Genomic DNA, 17,079 nt, shown 5'->3' on the forward strand with positions numbered 1-17,079 from the left:
ACCGTGGCGTAGCATTTCGATGGAGGCGAAATGCTAGAGGCCTGGGTACTATGCAATACTGGTGCATGCTAAAGAATTCCAGGTGGTCGAAATTATCCGGGGCCCTCCACTACAGCGTCCTTTATAGCTCAAGTCACTTTCGGATATTAAACCCCATAAACCGAACAAAGCCAAACCTCCTTGATTAATGCTTTTGTCCCTGCTGCAGTGGCTCAGTAGCTTTAGTGTTCAGCTGCTGATCCAAATGTTGTGGGTTATTCAATCCCGGCCACATTGCCCTTATTTCAAAGGAGGCAAAATACAAAAACGCCCGAGTGCTATGCAAGAGCAGAAGCAGTTCCGGCCGCGTGCACACAGATTGAGCCATTTTTTTTTTCACCTAAATAAGCACCTAGATAGTGTGTTGACTTTTTACCGTAGCTGCTACTGCCGCATTTGTGTTGCCTTCATTCTTCTGTATTTTCGTGCTGTTAAAGTTACTGCACGCATTCTTGTTTGCTTATCTCCCCTTTTATCTCCCATTCCGGTGGAAAAGTCTGGCAAGCAAGAACTTTCAGAATTATTAAAAGAACTTAAAAATGAACTGAAGAATGAATTTAAAGAGCTGCGTGAATGTCTTGGTCAGACACTTTTCCCAAGCATTTTACCCCATGAAAACCGAGCAGCAGGCTGGAGATAGGCTTGTACCCATTACAAAAGTGATGGATACTTGGCAGCACTAGAACCACACCGCAGGAAATGAGACTGCTGGCACCTACACATGAGCCATGGCTTCCAAGATTGAGCATCAAGGCAGGGCTTTCCTAAATTTGCCTGAGTCCTACTGCGTCATCCAGTCTTAGAGGCCATGTACAAGCATTATGAACGCCATCGCAAAAATGGATCATGCCGTGGTGTTGAACCTTCATCCCCGTCATGCTTTTCATGGCAGCCCGGTGCGTGGCACTGGTGTGGGCCATTTTTAGAACATTCGTCGAAGAAAAATATGGCGAGCCTTATTCAAACCTTGTGGCATTATTCGAAAACTATCCTAAAAGTTTAAAAGACATTCGATTCGTTTTGAATAATTTTGAAAATACACCACTTGATTCATTAGAGCAATCAAATAGAAGAATATTTGATTCGCTATTCGAAATTTTTGAATATTTGCATACCCCTACCAATTCGCCACTGGAAAGGCCTTGATCTGAAAAGAGTGGAGAGAAGTGATCCTAATCTGCGACTGGGATTCACCAATAGATTCTGAGATGCTAGTTACCCATTCAGAAAGCTGTGAGATGAAAGGCGTGCCTGCGGTCCCAGCTCAGCAAGGATGGGCACACAAGAAGAGCTGAGAAACGACACTCACCTGCTCTTCTGGGTCGTCGTACTCGATAACTCGAATGATCTCGCCGCTTTCAAAGTTCAGTTCGTCCACGTCTTCGGCCGTGTATTTGTACGTCGCGCGCACCTGGGAGCCAAGGAGCAACAAGTTATCCAGTGCCATGTACATTGCTGACAGGGTGTCACATACAACGAATGCTTTTTGTGTGGTAGGCATAAGCAAGCCTTCCAGTTCAACGTCTAAAGAATTTTCATTCCTGCAGGGGCTTATGTGGGAAGCAGCAGAAGTTTACAGCTCTGATGTCTCCGGGTTGTGAACGATGCTTTATTTTTCTCCTGTCAGATTTGTATGGTAGACTCAGTTTTTAATTATTATACCCTAGTTTTATTATTGTTTTTTTCCATAGTCCGGGTTGGTTTCAGTAAAAACTTTTATCAAAGTCAAACCTTGTTAAACGAACATGGATATTATGAATCATTGGCTACATGGAAGTGTTCCTAAATATTTTAAACAAAAACATGCATTTAATACTTTATATATTGAATGCAGTTTCCATAAAATGAACACCCTGAACTGCCGAGCACCAAGCTGTGCTCGCTCGGATGGCAGGTGGCAAGTGTTCGCACCATGGTTCATGCTTCATCTTGCATTAGCTGGTAGCCAGGTGGTGGGCACCCGTCTGCGCCTCTCGCATCCGGAACCAGCAACACAGTTGGTTGTTGTAGCTTTCCAGCAGCCATCCTCTGCTTACGTCGATTGTCATGGAGCAGAAGTGGTGAAAACAGCGGTAGCATTTGCCCTTGCTTCTAGTTTTTTAACTCGACACCGCTGTAATGTCAGGAAAGCCACCCCAGCTGGCACCTGACACTATGTCGCTGCACGCTGCACCGTTTCATGGGAATGCCAGCCTGACAGGCAGTTGACGTCAGAATGACTGTGATGTCAAACTCTTGGAGCTATAAGCTTACCCGAGCGAGGCAGCCAGATGCGTGTTTCAAGTTGGAAAGCCAGTAGAGTGCATGATGGTCAGTCATAATTTTGAAAGGCGTACCATATGAGCGCTTAGAAAACATAGCACAAAAAGGACACGGACGACACAGAAGTGGACAGGACAGGCGCTAAGTTGCAACTTCATATTTCGAAAAGCCACCACGTCTAATATATAGGAGCCGATCACCACCATCAAGCGATGAGCATGCGCAAAGAAGAGCACAATCAGGATTACAGCGTGAGAAAAATAAGCAAAAAATTTTTACGATAAAATAACAAAATGATAGCACGGTGCCGGGGGAACACTGAAAGAAAAGAGACATCGTGTACTGAAACTTACTGCAAAAAGCGCTTTACAAGCTTGTCAAGGTTAAGAACCAAACAAATAACGCGGCAAAAAAGGGAGATAAACAGATCGACTAAAAGATGAGGGGAGTGTACAAGGCTCCACACTGAGACAAGCACGTGGTGAAGAAAGACAGAATGACAATGGGGAAACTACATTTATGGGCATGGCAATGGAAGTAAAAGATAGCAGAAATTTAGGCCAAAACCAGATAAGGGCTGTGATACTATACATAATCAAATGAAAAAATTGAAAAAGTTTGAAACTAGGAAACAATGAAATATATGTATATGAAAAATACAGAAAGACCTAAACAGAAAAAGGATAAAACCAGAAGTATAAAACACGAGTGTAGAGGGCTCCACGCTAAAACAACGAGGGGGGGATGCAAATATGAGAAAGGAAATAACAACTGAAGTAAAAGTCAATAAAATGCCAAGGAATAGAAGCAGCAGGAAAACCCAAAGGAAGAGCGGAACCGTTCCAGTTCACAACACCATAAATATTCTTGACACATGGTTCACACCTACAGATAGCCATCAAGGAATTCAACTTCACTGTCCAGTAATTGAATAGAAGGTGCGCTGACGCACTTTTTCCCAGCTTTTCTTATAAAATACGCCTCCATGACTTCACGCTCCGTTTTTCCTTTAGCTGATGTTAAGAATTCTGTTTTATCTATTTTTGGATAGCATCCACTCTTTAGCTCTGTGTCACATGCTTTGCAATGGTCGGCCAGGTTACTTCCTGATTTGTTGCGTATGCATAATCTATGTTCTCTGGCCCTGTCATTGAAGCATCTTCCTGTCTGCCCAATGTAATGACGCCCGCAACTGATAGGAATTCTGTACACAACGTTCGCCTTGCATTCCGTAAACTTTGTTTGATGTTTCGTCGTGCAGTCATCTCGTTTTACCATTTTCTTAGTGCAGACCTTGGAAAGCTTACATGGGGCAGAGAAAACTACTTGTACATTATAATGCGCTGCCAGCTTCTTGAAATTATGTGAAAACCAATGATAATATGGTATTACCTGGACAGGAGTCTTGCCTTTTATCTCTTCACTCCCCTGCTCACTACAAGAAGCCTTGGGGGCTTTCAGCTTTTGCAGAAGGCTTTCACACACTGCCAGTAGAAGGACTACGGGGAATCCAGCCTCCTGCAGGCGCCTGAATTGCTCATGGATGCTGGCGGCCATACGGTGCGTGCAGGATTTTGTAGCTGCTCCGTGGAGACATGAAGACACGATACCCCGCTTAACAACTTTAGAGTGCGCGCTGTCAAAGCGTAACAGACGTTTTTTGGTTCGTGGATGGTACATCCAGCAGATATTAAGGTTGGTGAAATCTAATTCAATATCTAAGAACTGAATAGCCATCAAGGAATGAATTCCTTGATGGCTATCTGTAGGTGTGAACCATGTGTCAAGAATGGTTATGGTGTTGTGAACTGGAACGGTTCCGCTTTTCCTTTGGGTTTTCCTGCTGCTTGTATTCCTTGGCATTTTATTGACTTTTACTTCAGTTGTTATTTCCTTTCTCATATTTGCATCCCCCCCTCGTTGTTTTAGCGTGGAGCCCTCTACACTCGTGTTTTATACTTCTGGTTTTATCCTTTTTCTGTTTAGGTCTTTCTGTATTTTTCATATACATATTTCATATACATATTTCATTGTTTCCTAGTTTCAAACTTTTTCAATTTTTTCATTTGATTATGTATAGTATCACAGCCCTTATCTGGTTTTGGCCTAAATTTCTGCTATCTTTTACTTCCATTGCCATGCCCATAAATGTAGTTTCCCCATTGTCATTCTGTCTTTCTTCACCACGTGCTTGTCTCAGTGTGGAGCCTTGTACACTCCCCTCATCTTTTAGTCGATCTGTTTATCTCCCTTTTTTGCCGCGTTATTTGTTTGGTTCTTAACCTTGACAAGCTTGTAAAGCGCTTTTTGCAGTAAGTTTCAGTACACGATGTCTCTTTTCTTTCAGTGTTCCCCCGGCACCGTGCTATCATTTTGTTATTTTATCGTAAAAATTTTTTGCTTATTTTTCTCACGCTGTAATCCTGATTGTGCTCTTCTTTGCGCATGCTCATCGCTTGATGGTGGTGATCGGCTCCTATATATTAGACGTGGTGGCTTTTCGAAATATAAAGTTGCAAGTTAGCGCCTGTCCTGTCCACTTCTGTGTCGTCCGTGTCCTTTTTGCACTATGTTTTCTAAGAACTGTTACCAACTAGCCCAAACCAAGCTACTGTACCATATGAGTACAGGCGGAATTTCGACGTGGCCCACACTATTACAAGGCATGGAATAATTGGCTCCTGCTTTTGATAAAGAGTGGCTGCCGTACAGTACTACTCTCTCGCGGCCTTGCTGCTTCTGGATGAGAACGGCGCCTAACCCCACGCTGCTTGGGCCTGCATGATTTTCAGTTACGGTGTTTTCGTTGATACAAGCACGAGCGATGACTGCAAGCAATACTGAAGTTCCTAGAACGCCTTATTTTGCAGTGCTTTCTGGAACGACACATCCGGATTCATTAGCGGCAGTAAGGGTTCGGTAATGCATGAAAAGTTCTTTACAAATCATCAGTAATACATGCATAGCCCCAGGAATCAGCACACAGCTGTCTTGTCGATTGGCTGTGGAAACTGCACAATAGTGGCGGTTTTCTGCGAGTCCGGTTGTTTTCCATCGTTGCTTCCGATGTGGTCCAAAACAGCAGCTGCTTGTAAGTGAAATGATGTTTTTCTGGCTTCAGCGTGAGCCCTTATCACTTGATTGCCTCTAGCATGTTTCGAAGCCATTGCCAAAGGTCATGGAGAACACAACGATGTCATCTAAGCATATGTGACGTATTTGGCACTTGTGGCCTGCTAGTACTGTGTCCACTGCACACTGGAATGTTGCTGGGGCAGAACAAAGCCCAATGGCGTTACCTACAGAACTCATAGAGGCCATCCCGCGTTATCAAGGTGGTCTTTTCATGGCCCCTGTTGTATCGTAGTAACGATAATTAGCAATGAAACAGTACACGTAGCATACGGTCGAGCCAATCTGTATTCTCCTACTTCGTCGTCTTCTCTCCCCCCATGCGCGCGAGTGCGTGCAGCGCACTTGCCACACTTCATCTTTATCACATTTCCGCCGCACTTAAAAAAAACAAAATGTCTAGCGGATGTCATAGTCTTTGAACCATGCGGGCCGCTTCTTTTTGCGAGTACTTCGGCGAGGCGGCGCAGGAGGTGAAGCCGCAGTTGCCGCTGTGGATTTACTACACGAGGGTTGAGGAGTGGCTGCCGATTCCGGAGCGGGCGGAATGGCTGGCATCATATGGATTGAAGGCGCGTCCGAAGAAGGACCCTGGACCACGGTTCCGGACTGTGGACTGGGCGGCGGCATTCGGTTGCCGTCGATAGGCGGCGAAATATCAGCGAAAAGGGCCGCTGGAGCTGAGGAGGACAGTTGCTGCTGAACTACTTCTGGGCAAACCGCAGAAAACTTGGACGAGTGCCACACTCGCCCATCATCCAGCAGATAAGATGCAGGTCCACGCTGCTCCACAACCTTCCGAGGCTCCGAAAACCGAGCTGACAGTTTGCCTCACACATTTGGTTTGCGGACACGCACGTACTGGCCAATCTGAAAGTCACGACACTGGGCGCCACTCCGCTGGTCCGCATAAAGCTGGTATTGCGCTTGCTTCTCGTCAAGCCTCTGCCGCAAAAGCTTAAGCGCTTTTGTCGGATCCATTGAGAAGGACTGATCCGGCAGTCCTACGACGTTAAGTCTTGTGCGGGGCAACCGGCCATGAAGTAGGACAGCTGGTGCAATTCCTGTCGTGGCATGGGGCGTACAGCGGTAGACACCGAGGTAGTCCACAATCGCTGTACGTAGGTCGTGTCGCTCGCACAGAGCTAGCTGAACGTAGGACTTAAGCACTCGATTGAATCGTTCAACGAGTCCATTAGCTTGGGGATGGTACACTGAAGAGTAGCAATGGCGTATCCCCCGTTCGCGGAGGAAAGTTTGCATGGCCATCGATGAAAATTGAGGTCCGTGGTAAGAGACAATCTCTTGAGGGTAACCCTCAAGAGCAAAGAGGCCAAGCAGGAATTCTTGAACGGTTTGAGTTGTGATGGCATCAGCGAAGACAACTTCTGGCCACTTACTGTAATAATCCATGAGAGTAATCGCGAAGCGGCAGCCACTGGGAGCTTGGTCGAAAGGCCCCACGATATCAATGGCAACCTTATCCCAAGGTTTCTCTGGGAAGGCGACAGGTTGCAGAGGAGCTGCCACCGGACGAGCCGATTTGTCACAGGACTGGCACACGACGCATGTCCGTACCATTTCTTCGACGTGCTCGTCCATTCGCGGCCACCAGTAGAGCTCTCGCAGTCGACTTTTCGTGCGGCTGATCCCGGGGTGTGACTCGTGCGCGATGTCCATGAGGCGTCGTCGCAAACTTTCGGGAACGACGAGCCTGTCACCTCGGTACAAGACGCCTTGCACGACGGACAGCTCCGAGCGCAGGAGATAGTACGGCCTAAGGTTCTCCGGTAGGGATTTCTTGTCTGGCCATGTCGCCGATGTAAACTGAATGGCTTGAGCAACTGCCGCGTCGCTGATGGTTGCCTCTTGAAGCTCTTGTAGAGTCACGGCTGGCGATAGCAGGCAGACGAAGTCGTCGTCACTGGCGTCGAACTCACTGGGCTCACTGCACGATGTGGTCGGTAAGGGAAGGCGAGACAGAGTATCCGCAACAGAGTTGTCATTGCCTTTGCGGTACTCTACAGTGTAGTTGTAGCACAACAGGCGAGCCGACCAACGTGAAATTCGCAACGGCCGATGGCCCGTTCCTTTCGTCGACAGCAAAATGACAAGTGCACTGTGGTCGGTGCGTAGAACAAAAGGCCGGCCCCACAAATACACGTGCCACCGTTCGCACGCCCAAACGCAAGCTAGGGCCTCACGTTCACCAACAGAGTACTTTCTTTCTTGGGGTGTCAAGGTACGGGAGGCAAACGCAACAGTTTGCAGGGAATGGCCGTTGTCTTGCTGAAGCACTGCCCCAAGGCCATATCCGGAAGCGTCAGTCGTTACGACCACGGGAAGGGCAGGATCAAAAAAATGCAACACGTCACATGACGTCAACATGGACTTCAGTAGTTTGAAGCTTGAATCCGCAGCAGCAGTCCAAGTGAAGGCGGAGTCGCTGCCTCGAAGTAGGGCGCGCATAGGCTCAACGACGTCGGAGTAATGCGGGATAAACTTGGAGTAGGAACCCGCAAGTCCAAGGAGGGAGCGAAGCTCGCTGATGTTAGATGGAGTCGGAGCCTTCGTAATCGCCTCGATGGCAGAAGAAAGCGGAAACAGTCCTTCACCGCTGACAACATGCCCCAAGAAAGTGAGCTTCGGAACATCGAAGACACATTTGTGGTTGAGCTTGAGTCCGGCTTGGGACAGGCGCTCGAGAACAGCACGAAGGTTGGTCAGGTGCTCCTGTCGGGAGGTGCCATGGACTATGATGTCGTTGATGTAGAAGAGGACACCTTTGCACCCTTTTAAAATCAAGTGCGTCATCTTCTGAAAAGCCGAAGGCGCCGAAGCAAGGCCGAAACACACTCGTTTGAAGCGGAAGAGGCCATCATGGGTAATGAATGTGGTCAATTCCCGACTCTCAGAGCTAAGTGGTACTTGATGGTAAGCCGAGGCAAGGTCCAACTTCGAAAAACACTGTGACCCGGCCAAGCTATGTAGAAGTTCTTCCATTTGAGGCAAAGGAAAACTGTCGACCACAATAGCCTTGTTCGGCTCACGCAAATCGACGCACATTCGGATGGAGCCATCTTTTTTCCGAGCTACGACTATGGGTGAAATCCACTTGGAAGCGTCGACCCGTTCAATGATGTCTTGAGCTTCAAGCTTCTGGAGTTCCTCGGACACCTGCTGACGAATGGCAAACGGCAGCCGTCGGAGCTTGCAAGCAACAGGAGAAATGGAATCCTGCACTCTGACTTTGTGCACGTAGCCACGAGCAACTCCGAGTTCCTTGGAGAAGAGATGTTCGAAGTGTGGATGTAGCTCAGGAGGTAACAGAGGCGTATCAGGTGTCAAGGAAAGACATTCCAACGATGCACCTTTGATCTTCATTTGTAGAGCGGCAATGGAATCCAGGCCCAGCAGCGTTGTGCCTCCCGAGACAACGTACAACAGGATGCAGGCGGTACGGTCGTGGAAGTTTGCTGAGGCAACAAAACACCCTTGGACTATAATCTGAGACTTAGAATAGTCCAATAGTTGAACTGCAGTTGATTTAAGCGGGAAACATTTAGCGAAGAATCGGTGGTATAGATCTTCAGAAATAATTGACACAGATGAGCCGGTGTCAATCAGGAAGCGGATGAACTTGCCTTCAATCAGGACTGAGGCGAAAATTCCGTTTTTTTGACTTTCAACATTGAGAATAGACGCACTGCTGGAGCCATCCGGCATCGACGATGTGTCAGCAGTATCTGCAACTTGCTGAACTTGAACAGGACGGTCGGACGACTTGCAGAGAGAGTCGAAATGGCCCACCTTGCCGCACCGACGACACTTGCGGTTGCGGGCTCGGCATGCAGGGTTGTTCGCTAGGTGAGTTGTAGAACCGCAGCGGTAGCACATGCGCTCTGGTATTGCAGCAGCAGGTTGTGATGGTTGGCTTTGGCACTTGCAGCAATGGGCCTGAGGTGGTGTTTGTCTCGATCCGCGCTCGCATCTCACACGATGTACTGGAGCGTCCTCCTCAGCCAATTCCCTGGCTTCCCGGGAAGCTTGCTCACACTGTCGAGCAAGGAGCATGGCGCGCGACAGAGTCAAGGAGGAGCCTTCCATGAGTAGGCGCTCACGCAGATGGCAACTCGAGGTCTTCTCCATCAGCTGGTCCCTGATCATATCGTCCGCCATGGTCCCAAACCCGCAGTCGCCGACAAGGCTGCGAAGGACAGCGACGTACTCATCGGTTGTCTCTCCTGGAGCCTGAACTCGACGGCGAAAGCGATGACGTGCGGCGATTACATTCACGGATGATTTGTAATGCTCCAACAGGATAGATATCACAGCATCAAATTCGTCAAGGCGGGGCGGGGCGCCTCGTCACCGGAGTGTGAAGCTGCAGCTGTAGGCGCTAGAGTGGACGACGGCGGCGCCAATGTATAAAAAATGCGCTGACCTTCCAGTCCGAGGCAATTTAGCAGGATGGCCTTACGCCTGTCCACGCCCAGAGTAGAGGCAACAGAGGCCAGTATGTAATTCCGGAACGCCAGCTCCCATTGCTCCCATGGAAGGGCAGGACGACCAGGAGTCGGCAGGAAGGGTGGTGGTGGCTGAAGCCTAGAAAAGCTCATGACGGATGGTGAGCAGGCCACGTGAAGGTCCCGAATCAAAACAGCATCCTCGTCGCCAAAATATGTTGTATCGTAGTAACGATAATTAGCAATGAAACAGTACACATAGCATACATTAAAGCTGCGAACTGGGCGAGTTGGTATTGATTCATATGGGACTAACTTTCACGATGGGACTAACTTTCACGACTGAACTTCCTAAACAAGATGTACTTCAATTTCTGGACTTAAGACTGTTGTTGGAAGAGCGTCATGTGTGTTGGGAATATTTCCCTCGCTCTACCAAGTCTTTTCTAAATTACCAATCAAGCCACACAAAACTGGTAAAAAATGGCATTGTTTTTTCTAGCCTGAAATCTGCCATGAACAAGTCATGTCTTGAAAGAATCAATGAAAGTATTTTGCGTCAAGTTGGCCGATTAAAATCTAGTGTTTACCCTTCTCATGTGATTTCCAGGGAATGCGATAAGCTTCTTAGATGGATCAAGAGCGGGGATAAGCCAAAAAGGGAAAAAAAGAAGTTTGTGGTGGTGCCTTACACGCATGGTGTGGGACATGGTTTGAAGAATGTTGCGGCGAGATACGATGTTGATGTGGTCTTTTCAGCGCCTAAAAAACTTAAAGGTGTTTGCAGGCAGGTGGAAGAGAAGGCTAAGGCTACAACCGCGAAGAAAAAGACTGGGGGTTGTCAGACCAACCATAAGAGCCCTTTTGTGCCCTGTAATGTGGGGGTTGTCTACAGGATTCCGTGCACTTGCGGGTTGAGTTATATTGGCCAGACAGGACGTTGCATCAACGCTCGTCTTAGTGAGCACCACAGGTCCCGAGATAATGGGTCTTCTTGTAACCTTGCCCGCCACTGGAGAGAAGGTACTTGCACCCCTCTGTTGTCTAACACCGTCATCCTAGGAAAACATAATGACAGCCTAACGCGGGAAATTTTGGAGGCTTTTCACATCCGCTTGGAACCTGATAGCTGTATTAGTGATCCTTCTGTCACACTAACTGATAAAGAGATGATGTTTTTATCCGGCCAAGATGTGTAGTCTCGCGCTCGTGCTGATTGTCACCTTTGTGGGCATGATTAGCAGCTTTGTGTCGTTTTTCTTTTGGTTTTTCCCTCTTGTTTGTGTTTGGCGTTCTTAGTATTTAAGATGCTTGGACGTGAAATTAAATCTAGTTGCGAGTCAGCGCTTGTGGTGTCCTTTCTTCGTTGTGTCCCGTTGTTTTATTGCGCTGTTCAAATATGACACATAGCATACGGTCGAGCCGATCTGTATTCTCCTACTTCGTCGTCTTCTCTCCCCCCATGCGCGCGAGTGCGTACAGCGCACTTGCCACACTTCATCTTTATCACAGCCCCTTTCATCGACCTGCATTTGCCAATACGCACTCTTCATGTCCATGGACGAGAAATATTTGGCGCCTTAGAGGCGGTCTAGGCCTCGTCGATTCAGAGAAGCGGGTAGAAATTTTTCCTGGTTACATTGTTCAATTGGCGGTAATCGACACAAAGCACTAGGATGACAGGGGCTCTTCAATGGCTGGATGACATCGTCACACAGCATTTCCTCTACTTGGTCCCGGATGGCTTGGCGTTCACGCGGCGACACAAAGCAGGGGCTCTGGCAGAGAGGTCGGGAAAGCTGGCCGGTCACAATGTGATGTTTGGCAATCGGTGTTTGTCCGACCTTCAGCGATGACGAGAAGCACTCACTGTAGCTTCGAAGCAGACTGTGGATCTGATCTTGTCTGTTCTGGGGCATGTCTGGGTTTATGTCGAAGACAGGGGTGTCACCTTCCCTAGGTCTATCTTCTGGGATTTGACTGGATAGGGAGAAGGCATCACGAATGTATGATAGTTCATCTAAAAGATCAGTCGTCATTCTTCTGTTGATATGCCGATATTCTGTGCCCAAGTTACAGCAGCTAGCAGCATTTCAGCTTGGCCACTGCCAAAATGGGCGATGCCTCTTGTGATACCAATTCCTCACTCTAGGACCAACTCCGTGTTTCTCTCGAAGATGGCTTCCATGTTCCTGGCTTCTCTACAATTGTACAACACTTGAGTAGGGTGGGGCGCTCACTTGTTCATCCAGGACACCAGGGGCAACGTGATGCTCCAGGGTCTCATTGATCGAAAGCATGATGAGCTTGGATCAAATAGCATCATAGCATATTGGGTGAGTTGGTATTGCATCTTAAGGAATGAAACAGCGCAACTAAAACGAAGGACAAGAAAAAGACATGGACACGCGCTATCCGTGTTTCTCTTTTTCTTGTCCTTCGTTTTAGTTGCGCTGTTTCGTTCCTTAAGACCCAATAGCATGTCGTGGGAACATTGCTGCAGCAGTACGAAAGTTGCAGGATAGGAATGTCCACTGACGGTCAGTGGTGCTGTGCATTGTCCCTATGGCTTAAGGTGGCCTCCTGCGATGCTGATTTGTGGCTGTTCCAAGCGGCCATGACTTTCTTCAGCTGCACGCCGAATGTTCATCACTGAATAAGCAGCTCCTGTGTTAACTAGAGCGGTAGCTTTACAGCCATCGATAGCCGCTTCCAAGTCGGATGTATTCGCACTCAATTGAGATGCACGTCATCTTCAGCGTGGAGGCACAGCTTCTTTGGGTTTGTGAATTGATTGGGGGTAAGGTGTCTAGTCGAAGCTTTTCTGGGTTTCGGTGTCATTCTGAAGGCAGTTTGCATCGTGGTCAAGGTTGTCATTGAATGCTTCACTGTATACTGGAATATATCTATGGCAACTGCATAGCTACCATAGTCCTCCATATAGTCAGCAATAAAATTCCAATAAGGAAGGGTGTGAGACAGGGAGACACAATCTCGCCAATGCTATTCACTACCTGTTTACAGGATGCATTCCGATGCCTTGATTGCGAACAGTTGGGGATTCAGATTCAGATTCAGATTTATTTCAACAACACTTGGTTGCCGAGGAGGCGAACAAAAAGGCAATCAAAAGTTGCCTGACGAAGCGTCCGCCCCCTTTACACTCTACAACTGAGCAGTGGGCAGGTTTAACCAAAGAAAAACAGATCATAACACCAAAGAGACATTGCATATAACATTATACACGAAAACATAAAAAAACAGCACATATTCATTTAAGGTACACAATTAAGAAATGCTGTAAAAAGTATATTCGCGAGTCAACATTGTTACACAAAATTGCACATAAAATACAAATATCGGTGTGACTGAATATAACAAAAGGAAAGAAGAGCTTAACTATGCCGGCCAAAGTAAGGTTTTCTTTTCTAATAAAAACATGGATTTTTCTTTTTTTTTAATATAGGGCAGATATGTGCAGAAAAAGTAAGCCATTGCTATGTCACAAAAAGAAATGGGTTAACTTTTTGCTAAATGCTTTCGTGGAACGACTGTTGTGAATGGTTTCTATAATACCCGGGTACTTATTTAGAAGATCAGCGATTCGATATTTTAGCGTTTGTGTACCGTAGTTCGTACGCACTAGTTCTTTTCTACAGGTCATATGCCGAAGGTTATGGTCGTGGTCTCTAAAGAAGAAAGTTTGCGAGAACCCAGCCGGGTCCATTTTTATTTGATCATATATTTTCAAAGCTACTCTTTTGTTCATGATATTCGTGATAGTTAATATCTGATGTTTTTCGAAAAGTGGGGTTGAGGGGGCTCTATATGGAGAGTTTTCTATTAATCGTATGACTCGTTTTTGTAGTATAAGCAGGTTTTCCATGTTTGCTTTTGTCGTAGTTCCCCATACAAGAATACAATATTGCAAACGAGAAAAAACTAGACTATAATACAACTGCTTTTTTAACCACATTGGTAGTAAGTTCTTTACTTTGAAGATAATTCCGATTGATCTGGAAATAACTGTTCATATTTTTTCTATGTGCAGAGACCAGCTCAAATTTTCTTGAAAAATAACCCCCAGAAATTTGTGAGAGTTTACTCGTTCTAGGTGTTCCCCACGAAATTGTATAATAGGTTCTCTATTGATGGCTTTATTTCTGGGACGGAAAATAATGTACTTTGTTTTATTAGTGTTCAAGGATAATTGATTAATGTTAAGCCATTGTGATAGGTTGTTTAGCCAGCTGTTTGTTTGCCTTTCAAGCATTTCTAAGTCTGTTCCAGAAAAAAATACATTAGTATCGTCTGCATACAGGATTATATCTGGCGTGAGTGGAATATCGATAATGTCATTAATATAAAACAAAAACAGTAAGGGCCCTAAGATGGAGCCTTGTGGCACCCCGTATTTTATCGTTCCTAGACTTGATTTTGCCTGGTTTATCTGCACGTATTGTTGTCGACTATCTAAGTAGCTTTTTATTAAGTCATATGCAATTCCTCTGATTCCATAGCTGTATAACTTTTGCAACAATATATTGTGTTTGACGGAATCAAACGCTTTCTTGAAGTCAAGGAAAAGTCCTATTGTATGATATTTTTGCTCAAAGTTTCTTATTATTTTATCTTTAGTATTAAGTAACGCTTTTTCAGTGGACTTGTCTTTCGGAAAGCCATATTGTTGTTCTACAATTATACCTTCTTGTTTACAAAAATTTAATAAGCGAATGTAAATAATCTGCTCCATAATTTTTGAAAAGACTGGCAAAACCGATATTGGTCGGTAATTATGTAAGTCGTTTTCGTTTCCCCCTTTAAAAATTACTGACACTTTCGCAATCTTTAGCTCATGAGGGAACACCCCAGTAGAAAGGATTAAATTACATATGTGAGAAAGCGGACTGCTGATATGCTGTGCTACTGATTTTATGGGTTGGACCCTGAGATCATCTATTCCAGAAGATTTATTATTACTTAGCTGTCGTATAATGGCACAAATTTCTTCTGAAGTTGTAGGAACCAGGAAAATCGAGTCCCTGATTATTGATTTCATGTATGTTTTATGCTGATTATTGTTGTCTATGTTGGGATTGGGAGCCCCAGCAGCTAAAAAGTGATCATTAAGTCTGTTTGCCAGCGGGGTCCCTGTGCAGGACACTCCTTCAATTGTCAATTCGGTAAGGTCCCTTCTCTCACCCTTAGACATCAAATTATTTACGGTGGTCCAAACTTTTTTGGGATTGTTATAAATCTCAGTGAATTTGTTTTCGTAGTACATGGCTCGCGAACGTTTGATATCAGAATTAAGTTTATTTCTGAATTTTTTGAACTGAGAAAGAGTGTTTGGATCCCTGGTTTTGATAAATAGTGCGAACATCTTGTCACGTTTCTTTATTCTTCTAACAAGGGCAGCGTTTATCCAGGGTTTCCTTGCCTTTTTTATTTTTCGAAATTCATCGACAGGAAATGCAAGTTCGTATTGCTTTTTAACTTCGCTGACAAAGATATCATACGCTAGAACAGGATCGGCTGAAGAATATACTTGTTCCCAGCTTGTTTCTGCTAGTAAGTTCTGAAAAAGTGTTACCTTTTCTGCACAAAAATTTTTATATTTTATGGTTTTAGAGGTGGTATTTTGAGGTTCCCTAGTTTTAATGTGGTTCAGAAATAAAAATATTGGTAGGTGATCACTTATTTCATATGATAATACTCCAGCTTCTAGGTCATTCATATCATAATTTGTAAAACACAGGTCCAGTGAGGACGCAGATATTTCTGTTACTCTAGTCGGTACATGAATCAGGTTTTCACATCCGAAGCAAAGGAGGATATCCTCAAGCTTTTGTTTGTTAGGCTGAGGAGAGGCAAAATCAATATTTAAGTCTCCACATAAAACAACATGCTTGCCAATGTCTGCACAGTATTCTAGCACATTTTCAAGAAAATCCAAAAACACATCTACGGTTCCATTAGGAGGCCGGTACATGATAACAAAAATTGTGTTGACACATCCTATCACGATCGTTTCATAACTAGAATTTATAGCAGTATATTCTGTGATAACATTAAAGTTAAGATTGTTTTTTATGTATATCGTAACGCCTCCGCCACGTTTCTTTGTTCGAAATACTGATGTAGATTTGTAACCTTCAAAATTAATAACGTCCTGTTCATTTGAGAACCAGGTTTCGGTAAATGCCAAGATATCAAATTCATGACGCAAAGTTTCTAAAAGTAAATCTCCAGGTTCTTTCTTATTTCTTAGACTTCGAGCGTTTAAATGAAACAAGGAAAAACTAGAGCTATTCTGAGCTTTGCCACGCCTGAAAGAATCTATGCTGTGATAGCCTAAAGTTGGAGGATGATCCAGATCTGAAAAGCAAGCCATCATTTCTAAATGGCCATCTGTTAGAGTGCATTTTGGTCATGGGTTATCGTATCAGTTCCAAGTCTTCAATGGTTGTAATGTTGATAATCTTATCGCGCGCGTTGCGCCGCACGAACAGTTTTCCATTTTTCACCCAGGCAAACTTGTATTCCTTTTCGGTAGCTTTAGTTTTCATGAGCCACAGTAGCTTTTTGTTATGGGTTGTCAGGTTTTCATTCAAAAAGATTTTCGAATCTGCATCCCTTAGTTCTTTCTTTTTTGCAAGCCATTTGTCCCTGACAACGCGTGAAGCAAAACGTACAAGCACTGGAGCTACCTTGTCAACATTATTTTCATCCTTTCTTGTAGGGAGGCGGTGTATTGCTTCTACATCGGACTTGGAAAGAGTTAATGGAGAATACCTAAGTAACCTGCTACCCGCTGATGACATTGCCTTGCTCAGTCACTCTGGAGGTGAACTGCAAAGCATGGTCAATGAGTTAGACAGGCAAAGCAGGACAGTGGGTCAAAAAATTAACATGCTGAAAACCAAAGTAATGTTCAACAGTCTAGCAAGGGAAACAGCAGTCCACAATTGGCAGCGAGGTGCTGGAAATGGTAAAGGAATTCGTTAGGGCAGGTAGCGACAGCTGATCTGGATCATGAGAGGAATAACTGGAAGAATAAGAATGGAGTGGAGCACATATTGCAGGCTCTCTGATCATGAATAGCAGTTTCGCAACATCCCTCAAGGGAAAAGTATACAACACTTGTATCTTACTGGTACTCGCCTATGGGGCATAAACG

General features: G+C 45.3%; 1 protein-coding gene across 6 annotated transcripts in view; it reads right to left on the reverse strand.

Annotated features, from left to right (window-relative positions):
• The window catches only part of Amph (amphiphysin), a 229,947-nt gene that overhangs the window by 3,085 nt on the left and 209,783 nt on the right, over window positions 1-17,079 (reverse strand). For all 6 annotated transcript variants that reach the window (XM_077628326.1, XM_077628325.1, XM_077628324.1 and 3 more), the window contains one exon: window positions 1,349-1,450. In XM_077628326.1, the coding sequence (XP_077484452.1) occupies window positions 1,349-1,450 (102 nt within the window). The remainder of the gene's footprint in view (window positions 1-1,348; window positions 1,451-17,079) is intronic.

Source organism: Amblyomma americanum, chromosome 6, assembly GCF_052857255.1.
Source record: "Amblyomma americanum isolate KBUSLIRL-KWMA chromosome 6, ASM5285725v1, whole genome shotgun sequence".
Classification (NCBI taxonomy): Eukaryota; Metazoa; Arthropoda; class Arachnida; order Ixodida; family Ixodidae; genus Amblyomma; species Amblyomma americanum.